This window comes from Ochlerotatus camptorhynchus, unplaced genomic scaffold, assembly GCF_037179485.1.
Source record: "Ochlerotatus camptorhynchus isolate MF236.1 unplaced genomic scaffold, CSIRO-AGI_Acam_v1.1 ptg000682l, whole genome shotgun sequence".
NCBI lineage: Eukaryota > Metazoa > Arthropoda > Insecta > Diptera > Culicidae > Ochlerotatus > Ochlerotatus camptorhynchus.
This window is the reverse complement of record NW_027041159.1, coordinates 143,006-160,801: the sequence shown is the minus strand read 5'-3', so window position 1 is coordinate 160,801 and position 17,796 is coordinate 143,006. Positions and strand designations below refer to the sequence as shown.

Genomic DNA, 17,796 nt, shown 5'->3' with positions numbered 1-17,796 from the left:
AGTGCGTTTTCGGAAAAAAAATACGTTTTGTTGTGGTTTCGAGATTTGAAATACGCCGCGTAGTGAGTGAGGTGTCATAAATGGCACCAGAAGACGCTGAAGAAAACCAGCAAGCGAACCCTATCCCTAGGTTGCCAGTTAGCAGATCCTGAATCTGCAAAACAGTGGCAGGGAATATCCAGGCAACGTGAACAAGTGAAGCAAAAGATTGTGCGCATTCGGCGTTCTCTCATTAGTGGAAAGCCACCAACTTTGGCGCAAGTGACAAATATGTCCAAGCACCTGTCCGTTGTGAACACCGAGTACAGCGGATTCCACAGCAAAGGACTGGCGCTTCTTCCAGATGATGCGCTGGACGAGCAAAAACATGAATACGCCAACTTTGAAGATCTCTACAACAACGTTACCGATGCCGTGCATGAGTTGTTGCTGGAAGCACAAGCAAACGCGGCCACTCCATCGCCGACAACCGTCCATAACCCGCAGGTGGTCGTCCAGCAGCAGCCGCTCAGCGCACCAATTCCAACATTCGATGGCAATTACTCTGGGTGGCCTAAATTCAAAGCCGTCTTCCGTCTTCCACTCGGGGGATACAGACGCCATAAAACTGTATCACCTCGATAAGGCGCTCATCGGAGATGCAGCTGGTGTATTGAATACCAAGATCCTTAGTGAAGGGAATTATCAACAAGCTTGGGACATTTTGGAGGATCGCTACGAAAACAAGCGGGTTCTCATAGAAACCCACATCCGTGGTCTGTTTTCACTACGAGACATGTCATCGGAGACCCATAAGGAGCTGAGAGGTCTGCTAACCGAAGTTACTCACCACGTCGAGAGTCTGAAGTTTCTCCAGCAGCAGATCACTGGCGTTTCGGAGCACATGATTGTGTATCAGATCGTTTCCGCGCTCGACAAATCGACCCGCAAAGCCTGGGAAGGGATCCAGAAAAAAGGACATCTTCCCAAATACGAACCAACCATCGCCTTCCTGAAGTCCAGGTGCCAAATCCTCGAGAATTGTGAGGCGGCATTCCAGACTAGCAAATCCATCTCAAAACAGAAGCAAGCTCTTCCACCATCGAAGATCCATCCGCAAAAGAGCCATGCAGCATCGACCAGCCCATCCCAACTGACGAACTTGTGTGAAATTTGTGGTGGTTCTCACCGCAACCACCAGTGCTCGGCCTTGTCCAACCTTACTCCTGCCCAAAAGAATGAGAAGATACGAACTGCTGGAGTCTGCTTCAACTGCTTGCGCAAAGGGCATCGATCCAAGGACTGCCCTTCCGACAAATCGTGCCACAAGTGTCAACGCCGACACCACACGTTGCTCCATGATGATGGGGCACCCCGCTATGAGAAGAAGTCCAACGTTTCCGCGGAAGCAATGGCAACCCTAATAAAAAATAACCATAAACGAACGATAACCCAAATCATTGAACTATTCCACAAATGGTTTGTATGATACCCAGAACACGTCGTTAAGCAAATTAACCATACAATTTTTATTAGGGAAGCCCGCCTCTGGTTCCGGCTGCTCCGAATCAACCGATGTCGGTGCAGACGATTCCTGCCCCAGTGGATCCACCAGTGTCAACAACCTGTTCGTCGAATGTTGTCTCATTTCCCAAGACGGTACTGTTGCTGACCGCAGTGGTACATGTCTTGGATAAAGATAACCAGCCATATCCGTGCCGGGTACTTTTGGACAGCGGCTCCCAAGTCAACTTTGTAACCGAAGATATGGTTAACCGCCTAGGCCTCTCAAAGAAACCAGCCAACGTTCCGATCGTGGGAATCAACGCCCTACGGTCCCTCGCCCGAGACAAGGTGGTGGTCAGGTTCCAGTCCCGTTTATCCAATTTCCACGCAAGCCTCGAGTGTCTGGTTACCCCGAGAGTGACCGGCACGATCCCTGCATTGAGAATAGACATCACCAAATGGACGATCCCTGAAGGGGTAATCCTAGCTGATCCCAAGTTCCACAGTCCGGATAAGGTGGACTTGCTGATCGGTGGGGAGTTGTTCTTCGATATCCTGAAACCTGGTCAGCTGAGCCTAGCCGAAGGTCTTCCACAATTGCGAGACACTTATCTGGGGTGGATCGTAGCAGGTGCCATCAATGATCAGCTCGTGTCAAACGTGTCGCTCCAATCCAACACAGCCGTTGAAGACATTGAGCAAAGGATGCACCGGTTCTGGCAAGTCGAGGAGGTGCCGGACGTTCCCAAGCTGTCGACCGAGGAAGCAGCATGCGAAGCCCACTTCCTTTCCACCTACCAACGTGACGAAACTGGAAGATTCATCGTGAAACTGCCGTTCAAGGACAATCTTCCCCAATTGGATAACTGTCGCAGTCTAGCTTTGAAAAGATTCCTGATGTTGGAGAAGCGATTAATCCGCAATCCCGAGCTGCAGGCTCAGTATGTGAACTTCATCCGGGAGTACGAAGCTCTCGGCCACTGCACCGAGATCAACGAGTCTGAAGATCCACCCCACAAGCAAACCTACTATTTGCCGCATCATGCAGTGTTACGTCCGTCCAGCTCGAGTACGAAATGTCGAGTCGTGTTCGACGCAAGTGCAAAGTTGTCGCCATCGGAACTCTCCCTGAACGATGTACTGCAAGTTGGTCCAGTAGTACAGAACGATCTGCACCATATCGCGCTACGGTTCCGAAAATTCAAGGTTGCCATCACCGGAGAAATCTCTAAAATGTACCGTCAAATACTCAAAGCCCTGTTGGATCGTAGTTTCCTTCGAATCTTTTGGAGAGAGCACCCATCGTTACCCCTACGAGTCCTGGAACTCTGTACCGTTACGTACGGTACGGCATCGGCACCATATCAAGCAACCAGGTGTTTGCTGAAGCTCGTCGAAGAGGATGGTGAGGACTTTCCTGTCGCCGCTCGTATTGTGAAAGAAGAAACGTACATGGACGATGTACTCTCCGGTGCAGACTCGGTGGAGGACGCTATCGAGGCTCAACAACAGCTGAAGCAGCTCCTTGGCCAAGGAGGTTTTCCCATACACAAGTGGTGTTCAAATTCACCGGAATTCCTAGAGCATATTCCCGTGGAGGATCAAGAAAAAAGGATCACGTTGGAAGAGCATGAAGTGAATGAAGCCATCAAGGTGCTTGGTTTACTCTGGGATCCCTCTGCAGACTCGATACTCATAGCCTATCGTCCAAATCCAACATTGCATCCGCAACGGCGTACGAAAAGAACGATGTACTCCGAGATCGCCAAGTTTTTTGACCCCCTGGGACTGGTTTCACCGGTCATTGTTTTGGCGAAGCTTCTAGCGCAGAAATTGTGGCAGCTTAAGTCCGGGTGGGACGACCCGGTTGACGAAGAAATCGCACAGCAGTGGCGACAACTCCAAGATTCCTTGTCGCATCTTCACGAGATCGAGATCCCAAGGCGCGTGACGATGGACAACGTGGTCGCCTACGAGCTCACGGCTTCTCTGATGCCTCCAACAAGGCTTATGGAGCCTGCATCTTTTTGCGAAGTATTTTAGGCAATGGCTCGGCGAAGCTTCGTCTCCTCACCAGCAAATCGAAACTGGCTCCCTTAAAAGAGCTGTCCATCCCACGAAAGGAATTGTGCGCCGCTCTCCTACTAACCCGGTTGGTACAGAAGGTGTTACCAGCCCTGGATATGACTTTCCGTGAAATAGTCCTGTGGTGCGACAGTACGGTAGTCCTCGCTTGGATTAAGAAACCTCTCAACCAGCTACAGTTGTTTGTACGGAATCGAATCGCAATTATACAAGAGCATACCAGTAAGTACCGGTGGGAGTATGTCCGGTCCCAACAGAACCCAGCAGACATCGTATCCCGAGGTCAACTAGTTGAATCCCTGAAGCACAACAGCCTTTGGTGGAATGGGCCCGAATTCCTGCAAAGAGTTGAGTACTACGTAGATGCCCCTGAAGACGTTCCAGACGAGAAGCTACCGGAACTTAAGGCCTTGGTAGCAGGGCCAGATGTGAGTATGGACTTCCTATCTTTTCTTCCAAAGCTCAGTAACTTCCGCAAAATCCAACGAGTTGTGGGCTATGTCCTGCGATTCACTGCCAATTGTCGGAAAAAGGACCCGACCAATCGAGAGATAAAGCCCCATCTGACCGTCCGTGAGTTACGCCGCTCATCTGAAGTCATCATGCAAGTTTTGCAGAAGGCACATTTCCCCAACGAGATTAAGCTAATTCTGGCAAACAAACCCTGCAAGAGACTCGGAGGTCTTCGTCCAATTTACCACGACGGACTGCTTCGAGTAGGTGGTCGGTTGGACCGCTCCCAATTACCATTCGAAAGTCGCCATCCAATCATTCTGCCAGATAAGGATCCGGTAGTACTACTACTAATTCAACAAATGCACGTCGAGCTCCTTCACGTCGGGCCTGATGAACGCCATGAGACAACGTTATTGGTTGCTGAACGCAAGATCCACCATCCGATTTATCACACGCCGGTGCGTGAGATGCTTCCGGACAAATCCTACCACTCCCAACCAATTGATGGGAAACCTGCCAGTATCGAGAGTAGTGCCGTCGCCCCCCTTCGCTGTGACCGGCGTGGATTACGCCGGGCCTTTCTGGACCAAGCAAGGCACACGTCGTCCAACTTTGGTGAAGTCATACGTGGCCGTTTATGTTTGCATGGCAACCAAAGCCGTCCATTTGGAGGGCGTCTCCGATTTGAGTACCGATGCCTTCATGGCGTCCCTTCGACGATTTATTGCTCGCCGTGGAATTGAACAACCTTTACCAGCAGTTTTGTGACCAACACGCCGTGGACACCAACGAATCTTTCTGCCGCAATCATGAGATTGAGTGGAATTTCATTCCACCCGACGCACCCGAGTTCGGTGGTTTGTGGGAGGCAGCCGTGAAGTCGGCCAAAACCCATTTGAAGCGGGTAGTCGGCAATACGAATCTAACGTTCGAGGAATTGTGTACGATCCTGTCAGAAATCGAGGCCGTCTTGAACTCCCGACCATTGTTCGCAATTTCCAACGACCCGGCGGACCCGCTGGTGATAACTCCAGCGCATTATTTGATTGGACGACCACTGATCGCCCCAGCTGAACCTTCCCTGGAGAACGTCAAAGCATCCCGCTTGACACGGTGGCAACATCTCCAACTTATGCGCGAGCAATTCTGGCGTGCCTGGAGCCGGGATTATTTGAATACCTTGCAACTTCGGAAGAAAAATCGACAAGAGAAGCCGAACATTCGGGAAGACATGATCGTGTTGCTTCACGATCGTAACCAACCACCACTCAACTGGAAGTTAGGTCGCATCGTAGCCGTCTATCCTGGAACCGACGGCCTGGTCCGAGCAGTTGATGTCTTCGTGAATGGAACCACGTATCGACGTCCCATCAATAAGGTGTCCATTCTGCCCATCGAGGATAATGATCCCCATCAAAGCCCTCCGACTTCCAAAAGGTGTTGAGATCTCTCAACCGGGGGGAGGATGTTCCGCCTACCGCCGAAAGAGAGGAGAAAAACGTCGACCAATCAGCAACGAGCAAACAGTCAGTGCCGCTCTATAAAAATCCCCGCAGTAGCGTGCTTTAGTTTAAGTTTGAATCCAACCGAGCATCCGTTTGCAGCAGCAGCAGCTGTAAAACGTTGTATTAAGAAGCAAAGAGAAATAAAACAGTAGTGTCTAGTGTAGTCGGCAGCATTCGTCATTTCTACTGCATGTCCACCGTATCCCGGAGAGCAGCGTCATATTATTTCACCCATTTTATGATTTCCAAATTTCCCCATTTTTTGACAGCTGCATACATGGTTTAAAAATGGGTATTTTTTTACCCATAAATGGGTTTTCACGAAACACCGTGTACAATAAAAGTATGGACGACTGTCACCACAAAACTTAACAAAATGCTGTTGCAATCGAGCAAAGCGGTGCATTTTGACGGTTCGATTGGAACAACTTTTGACAGACGTCCATACTTTTACTGTAAGGCTTTAAATCCAACATTTTGTTTCTCCATGTGTGGATGTCAAACAACAAGCAAGAATGCTATATGATAAGAGCGAATTTATTATGTTCATGGTGAAATTAAACAATCCAAACAAATTGAAACCGATTGATGGAGGTTAATTTTCTTATATAATCAAATGGCAATAAAAATACTTCTTTTTTATTTTGCCCTTGAATATAATAAGCCTACAGATTTTTTTTGATCATAGTGGTGCGATAAAGGCTTGCTATATAAATAACCAAAATTTTACTTTCCTGTGTTTCTCTATTCTTTTGTTCTTGCGTATTCTTCATGCAAGGCTTCTGAAATTAAACTGAAAATACTCATTAATCATCACAAATATTTCAACGTTGGAAGATATTACGAAAATAGAATCCTAATGAGTATCTGCAACATTCATCAACATGTTTTTTTGAAACTTTCATGACTTATTTTTAAGCAGGATGCAGTAAACAATCATCGCAATATCTTGATAAAATTGTGCATCGATTTTTATTTAAAACTCCGGCTTGAAGAATAGGCCAAAAACTTTGGAAGCATAAAGAATTCTATCCGCAAAAAACTTACAAAATTGATTATATTTCGCGGTGAGTAGCAATTTTGCTGAGTGATGAGGAACATTTTGTAGATCCATTTAAAATTGAAGAAATACATAAAATTAAATGAACTAAATCAAATAAGGGTCTCACAAAAAATTATTCACAGTTTATATTTTGTTACACCCGTCCGTATCATTAACGTTATTCCTCGCCAAACTTGAAGCCTTAAGAAGCAGATAAGACCATAAATTTGTATTTTATATTATGTTGTTACACAGTTATGGGCATAGTGACAATGACAACACAAATACCATGAAGAACTCTGAAAAATGTAGTGATCATATAAATGAAGTGATTGTTAATCAGATTTATTTAGAATAGGGTTTTTGATCTAATTTCCGTCCTACTCCACATCTCGCACTTTACCTCTCTTTTTTTAAAGGGTTTGAACAAAACATGGAATGTTTTCATCAAAAATAACTTCTAAATTTATTCACCTTTCCATACGTGCCGTTGGATTTGATAAAGAGTCAAACAATGTTGAGATATTATTAAAAATCTAACACTGCTTCTTGATTCTAAATTCGTCTTACGAGTTTCAATTCCGTCCGAGTTTTCTTCGTCCTACTGATAAACGTAGAAAAATAGGATTCGCTAGGAACGCTTCTTTTGTTTTAAGAACAATGAGTGTAAATATTCATACAATGCGCTGTAATAGGCTTCATGTTGTGGTTTATGAACTAACGGATCGGAACAAACGCATTATTGTTTTGTACATGGTGGAATCATTAACATTATTGATGATTTCTGGTCGATAGAACGAAAATGGGCGATTACGACGAAGTAGCGCTCTACCCTATAAGCTGAAATTGAACTCTGATGATTTTTGCACATAAGTATTGGTCACAGATCCGTTGTAGCAAGATATTGAAAATTTATGCAAATTGAATAATATATCACATATTTAGCTTAAATGTATTTAAGGCCTTCGACATACGTACTAAGTACACCGTTTTACCATAGAGGATTAGGAGACCAGAAGGTCCCGAAGAAACGTGCTCAACTTTTTGGCTCAGCTTGATACTCTCTTCGGTCCCAAGCTTATCGATGCACCCCTCAAAACATAGGAAAATCCACGAACCCCTCATTTTATCTATCAAACTTTCATAGCGAATCAAAACAAACATAGTGCAGTACTAGAATGTCGACTAGAATGGGCTACGTTAATTGATGTACTTGGGACCGATAGGCTAGTCAATTGTGAGCCAAATTAAAATCGTTAGTTTTCACCGGTTGGTTGTACTAACGTTGTACTCTTTTATGCTAGTACCCCAAATTGAACATTTTGCAGTACTTGCTGCGTATAATTAGTACATTCTTACTAGCTGCAAAACCATTCTTTATTTTTTCCATCATCGACGATAATAGCAATAGCTTTGAAAATACCGAAAGTATCCTTGTTCTTTTCCCAGTTGTTCTAATTAATTCGATGGCAATCATATATTTTCGTTTTACAAATCATATGTTTAAGATTTTGGTTCTGTACTGCTCAAATGCATACAATACACACAAAAAAAGTTTCATAAAGTGATAATGTATTGTGCATACTACTGAGAATCAAAGCGAAATTTTTAGCTGGCATCACTGGAGTTCCTATGTCGCTAACGTCACGTGTGCGGTTTGGTGAGCGCGTGACAATACGATGAATTTTAAACATTAATTTGGTTTACTGTACTTCAATTCCACATTCGCCTTTTTCAGATAGCGCTTCTGAAATTTGCGAGTTTGACAGAACCACCAGCACCAAATTGTTGGGGTACACTGGCAATATACTGGAGCTGTCAAGTTGCCCCCGAGTTGGTCTGTCTGGACCCTTATAGACTCGGAAACTACTGGACCGATCGGCGTGAAAATTTGTATGCAGGGGTTTTTGGGACCGGGAAAGGTTCGAAACCCCTTTCCCTCTGTAAGGGGGGAGGGGGGCTCCCATACAAATGAAACAGAAAAATATAGCATGCTTTTTTGAATCGGCGCATAAACTCAAGCTAATATTGAATCCCGAGCATGGCCGGGCACACTCAGCTAGTACCAAATAAAAAATGTTTTAAACACATAAAAATATAAAAAAAATAAACAAACAAAAAAAATTAAATACATGCCAAAAAAATAAAAAAATACATCCGCGTGTCGAAGCATTTTCATTCTGAACAATTATTTATTTTCACCTCTCTTTACTTACACAGAAACACATATAGGTTTATAACTAAATACAGTAAATGTATGCGCGAAGACATTTTTTTCAATTCAAAGATGTGAACACACTTTTGAAACTTTAAAAGTTGAAAAGTGATGTTCGATGTGCAGTACATATTTTTGAACTGCGTTTTATATGTTTCGCAATTCCAAAATCACCAAAATCACCTAATGAGCTTCAGCATTACTCTAACTTTCCTTACCATTATTATTTTTCTATAATTATAACTGTAGATGTTCTTACACTAGTTGATGAGTATGTGCACGTAAGAATAGAAAATAGTTTCATTCGATGCGATACAATGTTTAATACGATTCAAAAATCAATTTTTGAACAAATCTTCGATGCGTTTTCGTTTACTTTTCGCACCTGATGCAACTCCAACGGTTTTCGTTCCTATCGTTCTCATAGTTTCAAATTTTTGCTTTTTTGCTTCCTTTTTCCTTTGTTTTACGTCCATCTTCCTCTTTGCAGCCTGAATAGGATTGTTTATTTTTTCGGATGCAATAGCACGCAACCGAGCTGTTCGTTTCTCATGCACCTTTGACTGCATGTGCAGACAAATCTCGTCATACTTTTCGATTCCAATTTTAGATTTTATAAAATTTCCCAAGCGAATTACTATCTGTTTAAGAATATCATCCAAGTGATCCCTATCACTCAATTCACGCGTTACTGGAGAGAGAATTGACGGTGCTATAGCGATAACCGAGCTTTCATCTAATAATTCCACCAGGGCTTCCATCCATTGGAACATGTGTTTTCGCTAAAAAATATATAGAAATATAATTAATAAGATGACTACATTGAATGCTTGAATGTAATACCAAAATTATGGATTTAGGAGCCTTTGCTACTTCACTCTGTATAACGTAACGCACTCTACGGATTAACCAAATAAGATTAACCCTCTTGGAATCATCACCTTCATAACCCTCATCTTTTGGCAGCGGAACAGTTTTCAGAATATTCGCTATGAGTAGAAGATTTTTCGATACTAAAGATGCAATGTCATCATCAGTTTCAGCAGGTACCAACTGGGAGCACATATCAAGCACAAGTGATCTTGCATATGATGTTGGATTCTCGTAGATATAGTGTTGTATGGTTTCACATTGCTCACCATTCAGTATCTTGTAAACCGTGTCGACATTAATGGACCTTAGTATAAAACTTAACAGTTTTAAGGTTGCACACCGAACCCACTGGTGACCATGCGTCAATAGAGGTTGAAGATTGTAGGAAAGTTCATCAATCATTTCCAAGTTTTGGTGGCTGGTCAGAACCTGAGAGCATACTTCGAAGATTCGGTTGAATGCATTCAAAGTTTGAATTAAAGAATGATCTTTTACTTTCTGTATATGTGCACTATCCTGTTTTTGAACTGATTTCAGTCTAACAAATTTTCCCGTGTTTTCGGAACATACATCCGTAATCGTAAAAAGCAAAGCAGGAACAACCTTCCCTAATCTGGAATGGAACGATTCTTCTTCAACGTTCACCATACGTATTATCAATTGGGCAGCCATTTCACGGTGGCTTATTTTGACATCTCGGAGCATGGTCAAGGTCAGATCCAACAATTCATCGTAGCACGTTTTATCTATTCTGGAGAGTAAACATTCTATACATTCTGCAACCAAGATACGACATTCTGACGATTCTTCGTTAACCAATCGTACACCGACCGTCAGGAAAAATAAGACTGCTTTGTTGTTGAGGATAGTCTGTAAATAAAAATGAAAAGTATAAACCAATTAAATAAATTAAATAGATATCGTTTTTTACTACATTTGCTTCGTTGTTGTGCGCTACAAACTTAGAAATTATTACCGACCTTGGTAATTTTTTACCAAACTTTCAACAGTTTTTTTTTTTTCCTTTGATTTGTTTTCTGTCGATCTTGTTTTCCGTGCTGAGCACCAATGCTACCGACGCCAGGGAGGCAGCTCCCACACCTGGACCCTACCTATCGACTCATCAACTCATGAACCGGGGACTAACAGCTTTACTTCCCTTCCGAAGGAAGACGTGATCAGAGATGTTATGCCTAAAAACGGGACTAAACGCAGATGATTGAGCGATTTTACAACATTTTACATCAATGCAGACAAGTTTCAAATGTTGCATTCAAATAGCCCTACAATATGTGAAGCCATACGGCTGGTATAAAATGCCATCCAGCGTACACCGTGTTCTGATTCACGGTGCAGACATTATAAGAGCTTCTATTCTTCCTGTTGGTGCTCTATCAGAAGAACCTCAAGAATGCCGAAATAAGGACATCAAAAACTTTCGAGAACATCGGGCAAGGAAATGTTCATGGTACAGCTAATACATGCTAACCTGCAAGGTACACCCCATTAAAGAGTGTAAAAAATTGTAAAAACTGGCGTAAATCCTTTCAACAAAGAGATAGCAAAAGTGTGCATTTTCTAAGCACTTATAACTTTGTAGAATATTTAAAAAAAAGATAAAATTCAAAGAAAAAAGTTATGGTGAAAAAACAGGGGGTAAAAGGGGGTACTACCGTTTGTACTCCATTTTCACCCTATAACTTCGTACACTTGAGAGATAGAAAGTTTAAACCTTTGACAAAGTTTCTTAAAAAGACTTCATCTACAATGTTTCCATAGGTGTTCATCAATTTTAACAATACATAAAAAAGTTATTTTTTATCTCCTTAACCAAAAATTTTCACTACTCAAATAAAGTACTTAAAAAATAAAGAAACATTCTAGAAGACATCAAAACACACCACTGCGTCCAAGCAAGAAGTACAGTCGACTTGTTTCGCGCTCCGTTTTCTCGCTATTCTCTGACGTTGTTCGGACTGGGAGGGAACTTTCTCCTTTTCAACTCGTAAGGGCTCTGAAAAGGGCTGGGGGTTCGACGCTGCTCCAAACCAGGGATGTGTGCAGTGGGACGGCTACGCTACCAACTGTTTATTCTCTCCTCTTTCTCTCTACAAATTCTACTTCTACTGCTGCTGATGTTCACTGCTGCTTGGTCGGAAAAGAATTCTGTTTTGCACGGTGATGCATGTCTCTTTTAAAGCGGCCAGCGATGATGTGGTCTTCGCTGATTGGTGGATGTTGTAGCCTATTGATTGGTGGTGTTCGTAACAGTTGACTTTCGGCGGAGACGGAACATACTCCCCCGGTTGAGGTAACTTAACGATTAACAACGATTGTCTAGAATTGCTCATTGGGCGTCGGTATCTGGAACTTCTTGCAACGGTTGTGATGCGACCCAACTTCCAGTGGGGGCTGATTTTTCGATGGTAGTGGAACAACCAGGGTTTCACGGATGATCGGCATGATTCATAGGTTCTTCTTCCAAGGTCGTAGGGTGTTCATGGGCAGGTATCCCATTCAACAAGTGGTGGCAGGCTCATACGAAGTTTTCGTGATCGCCAAAATCAATGGAATCTATGTATGTGGTTGCTACGCACCCCCGAGATGGACAATTGAGCAGTTCGACCAGATGCTAGATGGGCTCACCGGAGAGCTCATTGGGCGGAGACCAGTCGTCATTGCAGGAGATTAAGAGATGAACTAGCCTATGGCTAAAAATCTCTATAATAAAGAAAAAAAAAAAAAAACATTGCAGGAGATTTCAATGCTTGGGAAGTGGATTGGGGGAGCAGGTGTACCAACGCAAGAGGGTATAGCCTGCTGGAAGCTCTGGCAAAGTTGAACGTCAGTCTGGCCAACTTAGGAACCATCAGCACCTTCCGCAAAGATGGTAGGAAATCCATTATCGACGTCACTTTCTGCAGTACGTCGCTAATGGCAAATATGAACTCGAGAGTGTGCGAAGAGTACACCCATAGTGACCATCAGGCGATCCGGTACAGTATCGGCGAACGGACACCGGTGGAAATGCGGAGGACGAAAAAAAGCGAGCAGAAGTGGAAGACGAAGGCATTCAATAAGGATCTCTTCATCGAAGCTCTAAGGGTAGACAGCAGCGTCCCGGGCCTAAGCGCGAACGAGTTGACCGAATCATTAGCAAGGGAATGTAACACAACTATGCCGAGAAAACTGGAGCCAACGAACAGGCGGCGTCCAGCTTACTGGTGGAACGAGGAAATTAGCACCTTCCGTGCTACTTTTCTTCTAGCCAGAAGGCGTGCTCAGAGAGCAAGAACAGGAGCAGACAGAGAGGAGCGCAGGGTGGTGTTTCGAGATTTTTTTTTTTTTTTTTAATTCTTTACTAAAGAGATTTTTAGCCTTAGGCTAGTTCATCTCTACGGTGTTCCGAGAGGCCAGGGCTGCACTTAAACGAAAGATAAAACTGAGCAAGTTAAATAGTTTCTGGAGCTGTGCCGCGACGCCGATGCCAACCCCTGGGGCAACGCATACCGAGTCGCGATGGCGAAGATCAGAGGTCCAACGATGCCAGTTGAAATGTGCCCCAACAAGCTGAAAGTCATCGTGGAGGGACTTTTCCCACAGCATGACCCAACGAACTGGCCACCTACACCATATGGCGAGGTAGATGAAGACAATGTTGAATAAGTCTCCAACGAGGAACTCATAGCAGAAGCGAAAGGGTTGAAAGCGAATAAAGCTCCCGGCCCGGATGGAATTCCCAACGTGGCGTTGAAGGCGGCGATCCAGACGTTCCCAGACATGTTCAGGATGGTACTGCAGAAATGTCTGGACGAGGGTCAGTTCCCTGATAGGTGGAAGATACAAAAGCTTGTGCTGTTACCGAATCCCGGAAAACCACCGGGGGATCCTGCATCGTATAGCCCAATATGCTTGCTGGATACTGTCGGAAAGCTCTTGGAGAGGATCATCCTGAACAGGCTGACGAAATGCACGGAGAGTGAACACGGATTGTCGGAGAGGCAGTTTGGATTCCGGAAAGGGAGATCGACGGTGGATGCAATTCGGACAGTGATTGACAGAGCCGAGAAAGCTTCCAAACAGAAGCGGAGAGTAAATCGATACTGCGCCGTGATTACGATTGATGTGAAGAATGCATTCAATAGAACCAGCTGGAAGGCCATCGCCAAGGCGCTCCATAGAATGAGGGTTCCAGACTACCTCTGCAGGATTTTAAGTAGTTACTTCCAGAACCGGGTCCTGGTCTACGAGACAGACACGGGACAGAAATCGCTTAGAATCACGGCGGGTCCATTCTAGGTCCCACGCTGTGGAACGGAATGTACAATGGGGTGCTGACGCTCAAGCTGCCCAAAGGAGTTGAGATCATTGGCTTTGTGGACGATGTCGTCTTGACGGTAACCGGTGAGACGCTGGAAGAAGTGGAAATGCTGGCGGCCGAAGCGATAGATACGATTGGTAACTGGATACAAGATAGCCCACCACAAAACAGAAGTGATGTTAGTCAGTAACTGCAAAGCAGTGCAGCGGGCATAAATCACCGTTGGAGAGCACACCATTGTTTCGAAGCGCGTGCTGAAGTATCTGGGAGTGATGATCGACGACCGACTAACCTTTAACAGCCACATCGAATATGCTTGTGAGAAGGCGGCGAAGGTCATCGACGCAATAGCCAGAATCATGCCGAACAATTCTGACCCAAGCAGCAGCAAGAGGCGTCTTCTGGCTAGTGTGTCCTCATCGATACTAAGGTACGGAGGTCCAGCCTGGATTGAAGCGCTGAAAACGAAGCAGAACCAAAGGAAATTGAGCAGTACGTTCTGGCTCATGGCCATGCGAGTCGTGAGTGCGTACAGAACCATTTCGATGGAGGCAGTATGCGTTATCGCCGGTATGATCCCAATCGGCATTACCTTGGCGGAGGACTACGAGTACTATATGACGAGAGAAACCAGAGGAGTACGAAAAAGGGAGAGAACGGTGTCGATGGCTAAGTGGCAGCAGGAGTGGGATGCAGCAGAGAACGGTAGATGGACACACAGGATAATACCGATTCTTTCGACCCTGGTGAACAGGAAGCATGGAGAAGTCAACTTCCACTTGACGCAGTTCCTGTCTGGTCATGGCTGCTTCAGGAAGTACCTGCATCGGTTCGGACACACAACGTCACCCTTCTGTCCGGAGTGTGGGAATGTGGAAGAATCACCAGAGCACGTGGTCTTCGAATGTCCTAGATTTTATGCCGGGTGAGAGGATATGCTCGCACTTAGCACGGAGAATGTCGTCGAAGAAATGTGTCGAGAGGAGGGCACCTTTAACGCCGTCAGCAGAGCAGTAACGACAAAATGGCGAAAGGACCAGCTAGAAAGTAGTAATATGCTCACACAAGTGCGAAGTGAAAGCCGAAGCCGAAAGATCTCTCCGTCAGAGTAGGCTGAATCCACCACCGGGGATAACCGAGTATAACGTGACACTGGGAGCTAAATGGCTCACAAATTGGAGAGACGATCAGCGAACTGGAAGCGCCAATTAGGTTAAGCGAGGTGCGTAATGCACGACCCCCTCCTAAGTAATACGACAAGTGGTTCCGGGGGAAAAGGGCAAGGCGTCCAAGGAGGTTTTAGTGCGGTAATAATCCCACATACCATGTCACCGCGACTGTGCGCCCAGTCGTCAAGCGGTGGCACGATGGCCTTTTTGAAGGTTTCCTCCTTGCCAAAAAAAAAACACACACACACTCACACATACACACCGGGTTGTGCAGGGCTAAAAATGGTGAGTTGACAACCTGGGAAGAGCGTTTTACCTAGCTCTGGTCCTCACAAGTTCTTACCTCACACCTCCCCGTGGTGTAGCCTGGGCAATGTTGTCCTTCCAAAAGTGCGGGGGTGCGACGCGAACGTCAACCCGCAGGAATGCCAAACGGCACATTAGGATCGACGCCAGTAAGATCCTAATTACGGCATACTGGACACGACACTATGAATCGGATACCACGCTACAGGGCTGACAGTCGTGCTATTCTGCTCCCTGAGTAAAGAAGGGTGACACCTTCTTGAAATGGCGAGTGGAGTAATAGTGCGGCTGCCCCGTCCTGGTAAAACCTTGGCAGGCCTCCGGATACGTTCAACACTCGTCACCAATTGATGGTTGGTGAGTAGTAGGCTCAGATGTAACATTCCTGACTTACGCTGATCTGGCTCTGAACTCTGGTTTCTTCTACAACTATATTTTGCATGTTTAAACACATGCTTTTGCTGAACATTGTAACTAATTATCTCTTGAAACAAAAAAGTTATTCTTAAATAATCGATATTTCTAGGGGTATTTGCTTCTCAAATTACTATTTCCGGCGCAAAATGTCGCAAAATTCTAGGAAGGATTCTAAATCTGTACTTATTTTACTACAGAAAAATTATAAAAACATGTGGCAGCACGCGATCTTTTAAGTGTTTTTTAATAACTAGAAAAACTTCTGCAAACGCCTAATTTTTTTTTTTTTTTTTTTTTATTGGATATTAAGTTGGAGCTGCGTGACAGCTTAGTTTTCAAGACTTGACCCATTTGAGTAAATTTTGCTTCTATCTTTGACAATACAGCAGAAGGACTAGTCTATGTTGGCCGCTTGAACACTGGATTCCGTATGTATTGTTTCAAGATAGTTATAGAAAAAATGCTGTGACGCGTGCGCGTAGATACATCCGCGTAGTAAACCGATTGAATAAGTAAATCCGTTTCGAACGAAATATCTAAATTATGTAAGTTACGAAAACCGCGCGAATTCCGAAAGCCGTGCGAGACAACCGAAGCGAGAAAAAAGGTTTATTATCATTTAAAGAGTGCCACCAAAATAAATGTGATAGCCTATGTTAGCAAGTTGATTAATTTTGGTTTCCTCCCTAGATATTCTACTTATTTTACTATTGAGCTTTTTTTTCAATTTCGTCATTTTACCGCACGTATCAATCATTTCAAAATTTCGCGACCGCACCGAACAAATTCTATGCTACATAAGCTCAAAAGTAACGGCGCCGGTGGTGTAGCGGTAAGCGTGATTACCTCTCACCCCAGCAGGCCTGGGTTCAATCCCAGTCGGCGCCGCCGGGATGTTCTGAGGCATAACATCTCTGATCACGCCTTCCTTCGGATGGGAAGTAAAGCCGTTGGTCCCAGGTTCATGAGTTGATGGGTCGATAGGTAGGGTCCAGGTGTGGTAGCTGCCTTCCTGGCACGTCGGTAGCATTGGTGCTCAGCACGGAAAACAAGATCGACGGAAAAAATAAACCAAAGGAAAAAAAAATAAGCTCAAAAGCGTTTGACAAGCCCTACCGAATTGCGTATCACTTCTGCGTAAGCTCCGTAGACGTAGGCGCGTTGAATCCGACAGTCGGCAAAGGTTTTTAACCTGTACCAACACCGCTTAAGGAACGACCTCGAGTCAGTAAAACCGTTTAGTGCTAAATATCTAAATTACGTAAGATACGAAAATCGCGCAAATTGTGAACGCCACGCGAAACAACCGTAGAGAAAAAAAAAGCTTATTATCACTTAAAGAGTGCCACCAAAATAAATGTGATAACCTATGTTGGCAAGTTGATTAATTTTGGTTTCCTCCCTAAATATTCTACTTATTTTCCTGTTGAGCTTTGTTTCAATTTAGTTATTTTACCGCACGTATCAATCATTTCAAGATTTCGCGACCATACCGAACAAATTCTATACTACAGAAGCTCAAAAAAAAAACTTTTGGTGAGCTCTACCGCATTGCGAATCACTTCTGCGTAAGCTCCGTAGACGTAGGCGCGTTGATTCCGACAGCTGCGAAAAGTTAAACATGCATCAATACCACATAAGGAAAGATCGATTTTACGTACGGTTTAGTTCATAGATTAACATTGACTGCTGTTTAAAAATGTAAGTACTTGAACACTAAAAAATAAGTTAACTCAAATGCTTTAACCGCCTATATAAGAGATTTTGCGTATTGAGAGAATAATATAGTAATCGAGTACAACAAACTAAGGGGAATACAATACCTCCAAAAGTTTAAAAGCTATTAGTTGTCGCATACCTCTATTTTTACTTATTTCCTAAACTATTCCTCTCCTTGTTAATCTGCTTAATGCTATTGGTCT

The 17,796-nt window shown here is 44.3% G+C and overlaps 3 protein-coding genes across 4 annotated transcripts in view; 2 read left to right on the top strand and 1 right to left on the bottom strand.

The window, feature by feature from the left end:
• Nucleotides 1-270: 270 nt before the first annotated feature.
• LOC135714625 (uncharacterized) lies at nucleotides 271-3,528 on the top strand. The gene is made up of 3 exons (XM_065238008.1): nucleotides 271-535; nucleotides 597-1,462; nucleotides 1,516-3,528. Exons 1-3 carry the CDS (start codon nucleotides 271-273, stop codon nucleotides 3,526-3,528), a joined length of 3,144 nt encoding a protein of 1,047 aa, XP_065094080.1.
• A 140-nt stretch (nucleotides 3,529-3,668) lies between these two features.
• LOC135714624 (uncharacterized) lies at nucleotides 3,669-5,470 on the top strand. The gene is made up of 2 exons (XM_065238007.1): nucleotides 3,669-4,616; nucleotides 4,841-5,470. The coding sequence occupies exons 1-2, from the start codon at nucleotides 3,669-3,671 to the stop codon at nucleotides 5,468-5,470; spliced, it is 1,578 nt and encodes a 525-aa protein (XP_065094079.1).
• A 3,246-nt stretch (nucleotides 5,471-8,716) lies between these two features.
• LOC135714629 (small subunit processome component 20 homolog) overlaps nucleotides 8,717-17,796 on the bottom strand; it is a 136,914-nt gene continuing 127,834 nt past the window's right edge. Inside the window, exons 9-10 of one of the 2 annotated variants that reach the window (XM_065238011.1) lie at nucleotides 9,632-10,531; nucleotides 8,717-9,570 (exon numbers count right to left, since the gene is read on the bottom strand). In XM_065238011.1, the coding sequence (XP_065094083.1) occupies nucleotides 9,127-9,570; nucleotides 9,632-10,531 (1,344 nt within the window). In that variant the 3' untranslated portion in view covers nucleotides 8,717-9,126. Of the gene's footprint in view, nucleotides 9,571-9,631; nucleotides 10,532-11,621; nucleotides 12,383-17,796 lie in introns of those variants that run through there. The other variant, XM_065238012.1, reaches the window with a different exon arrangement.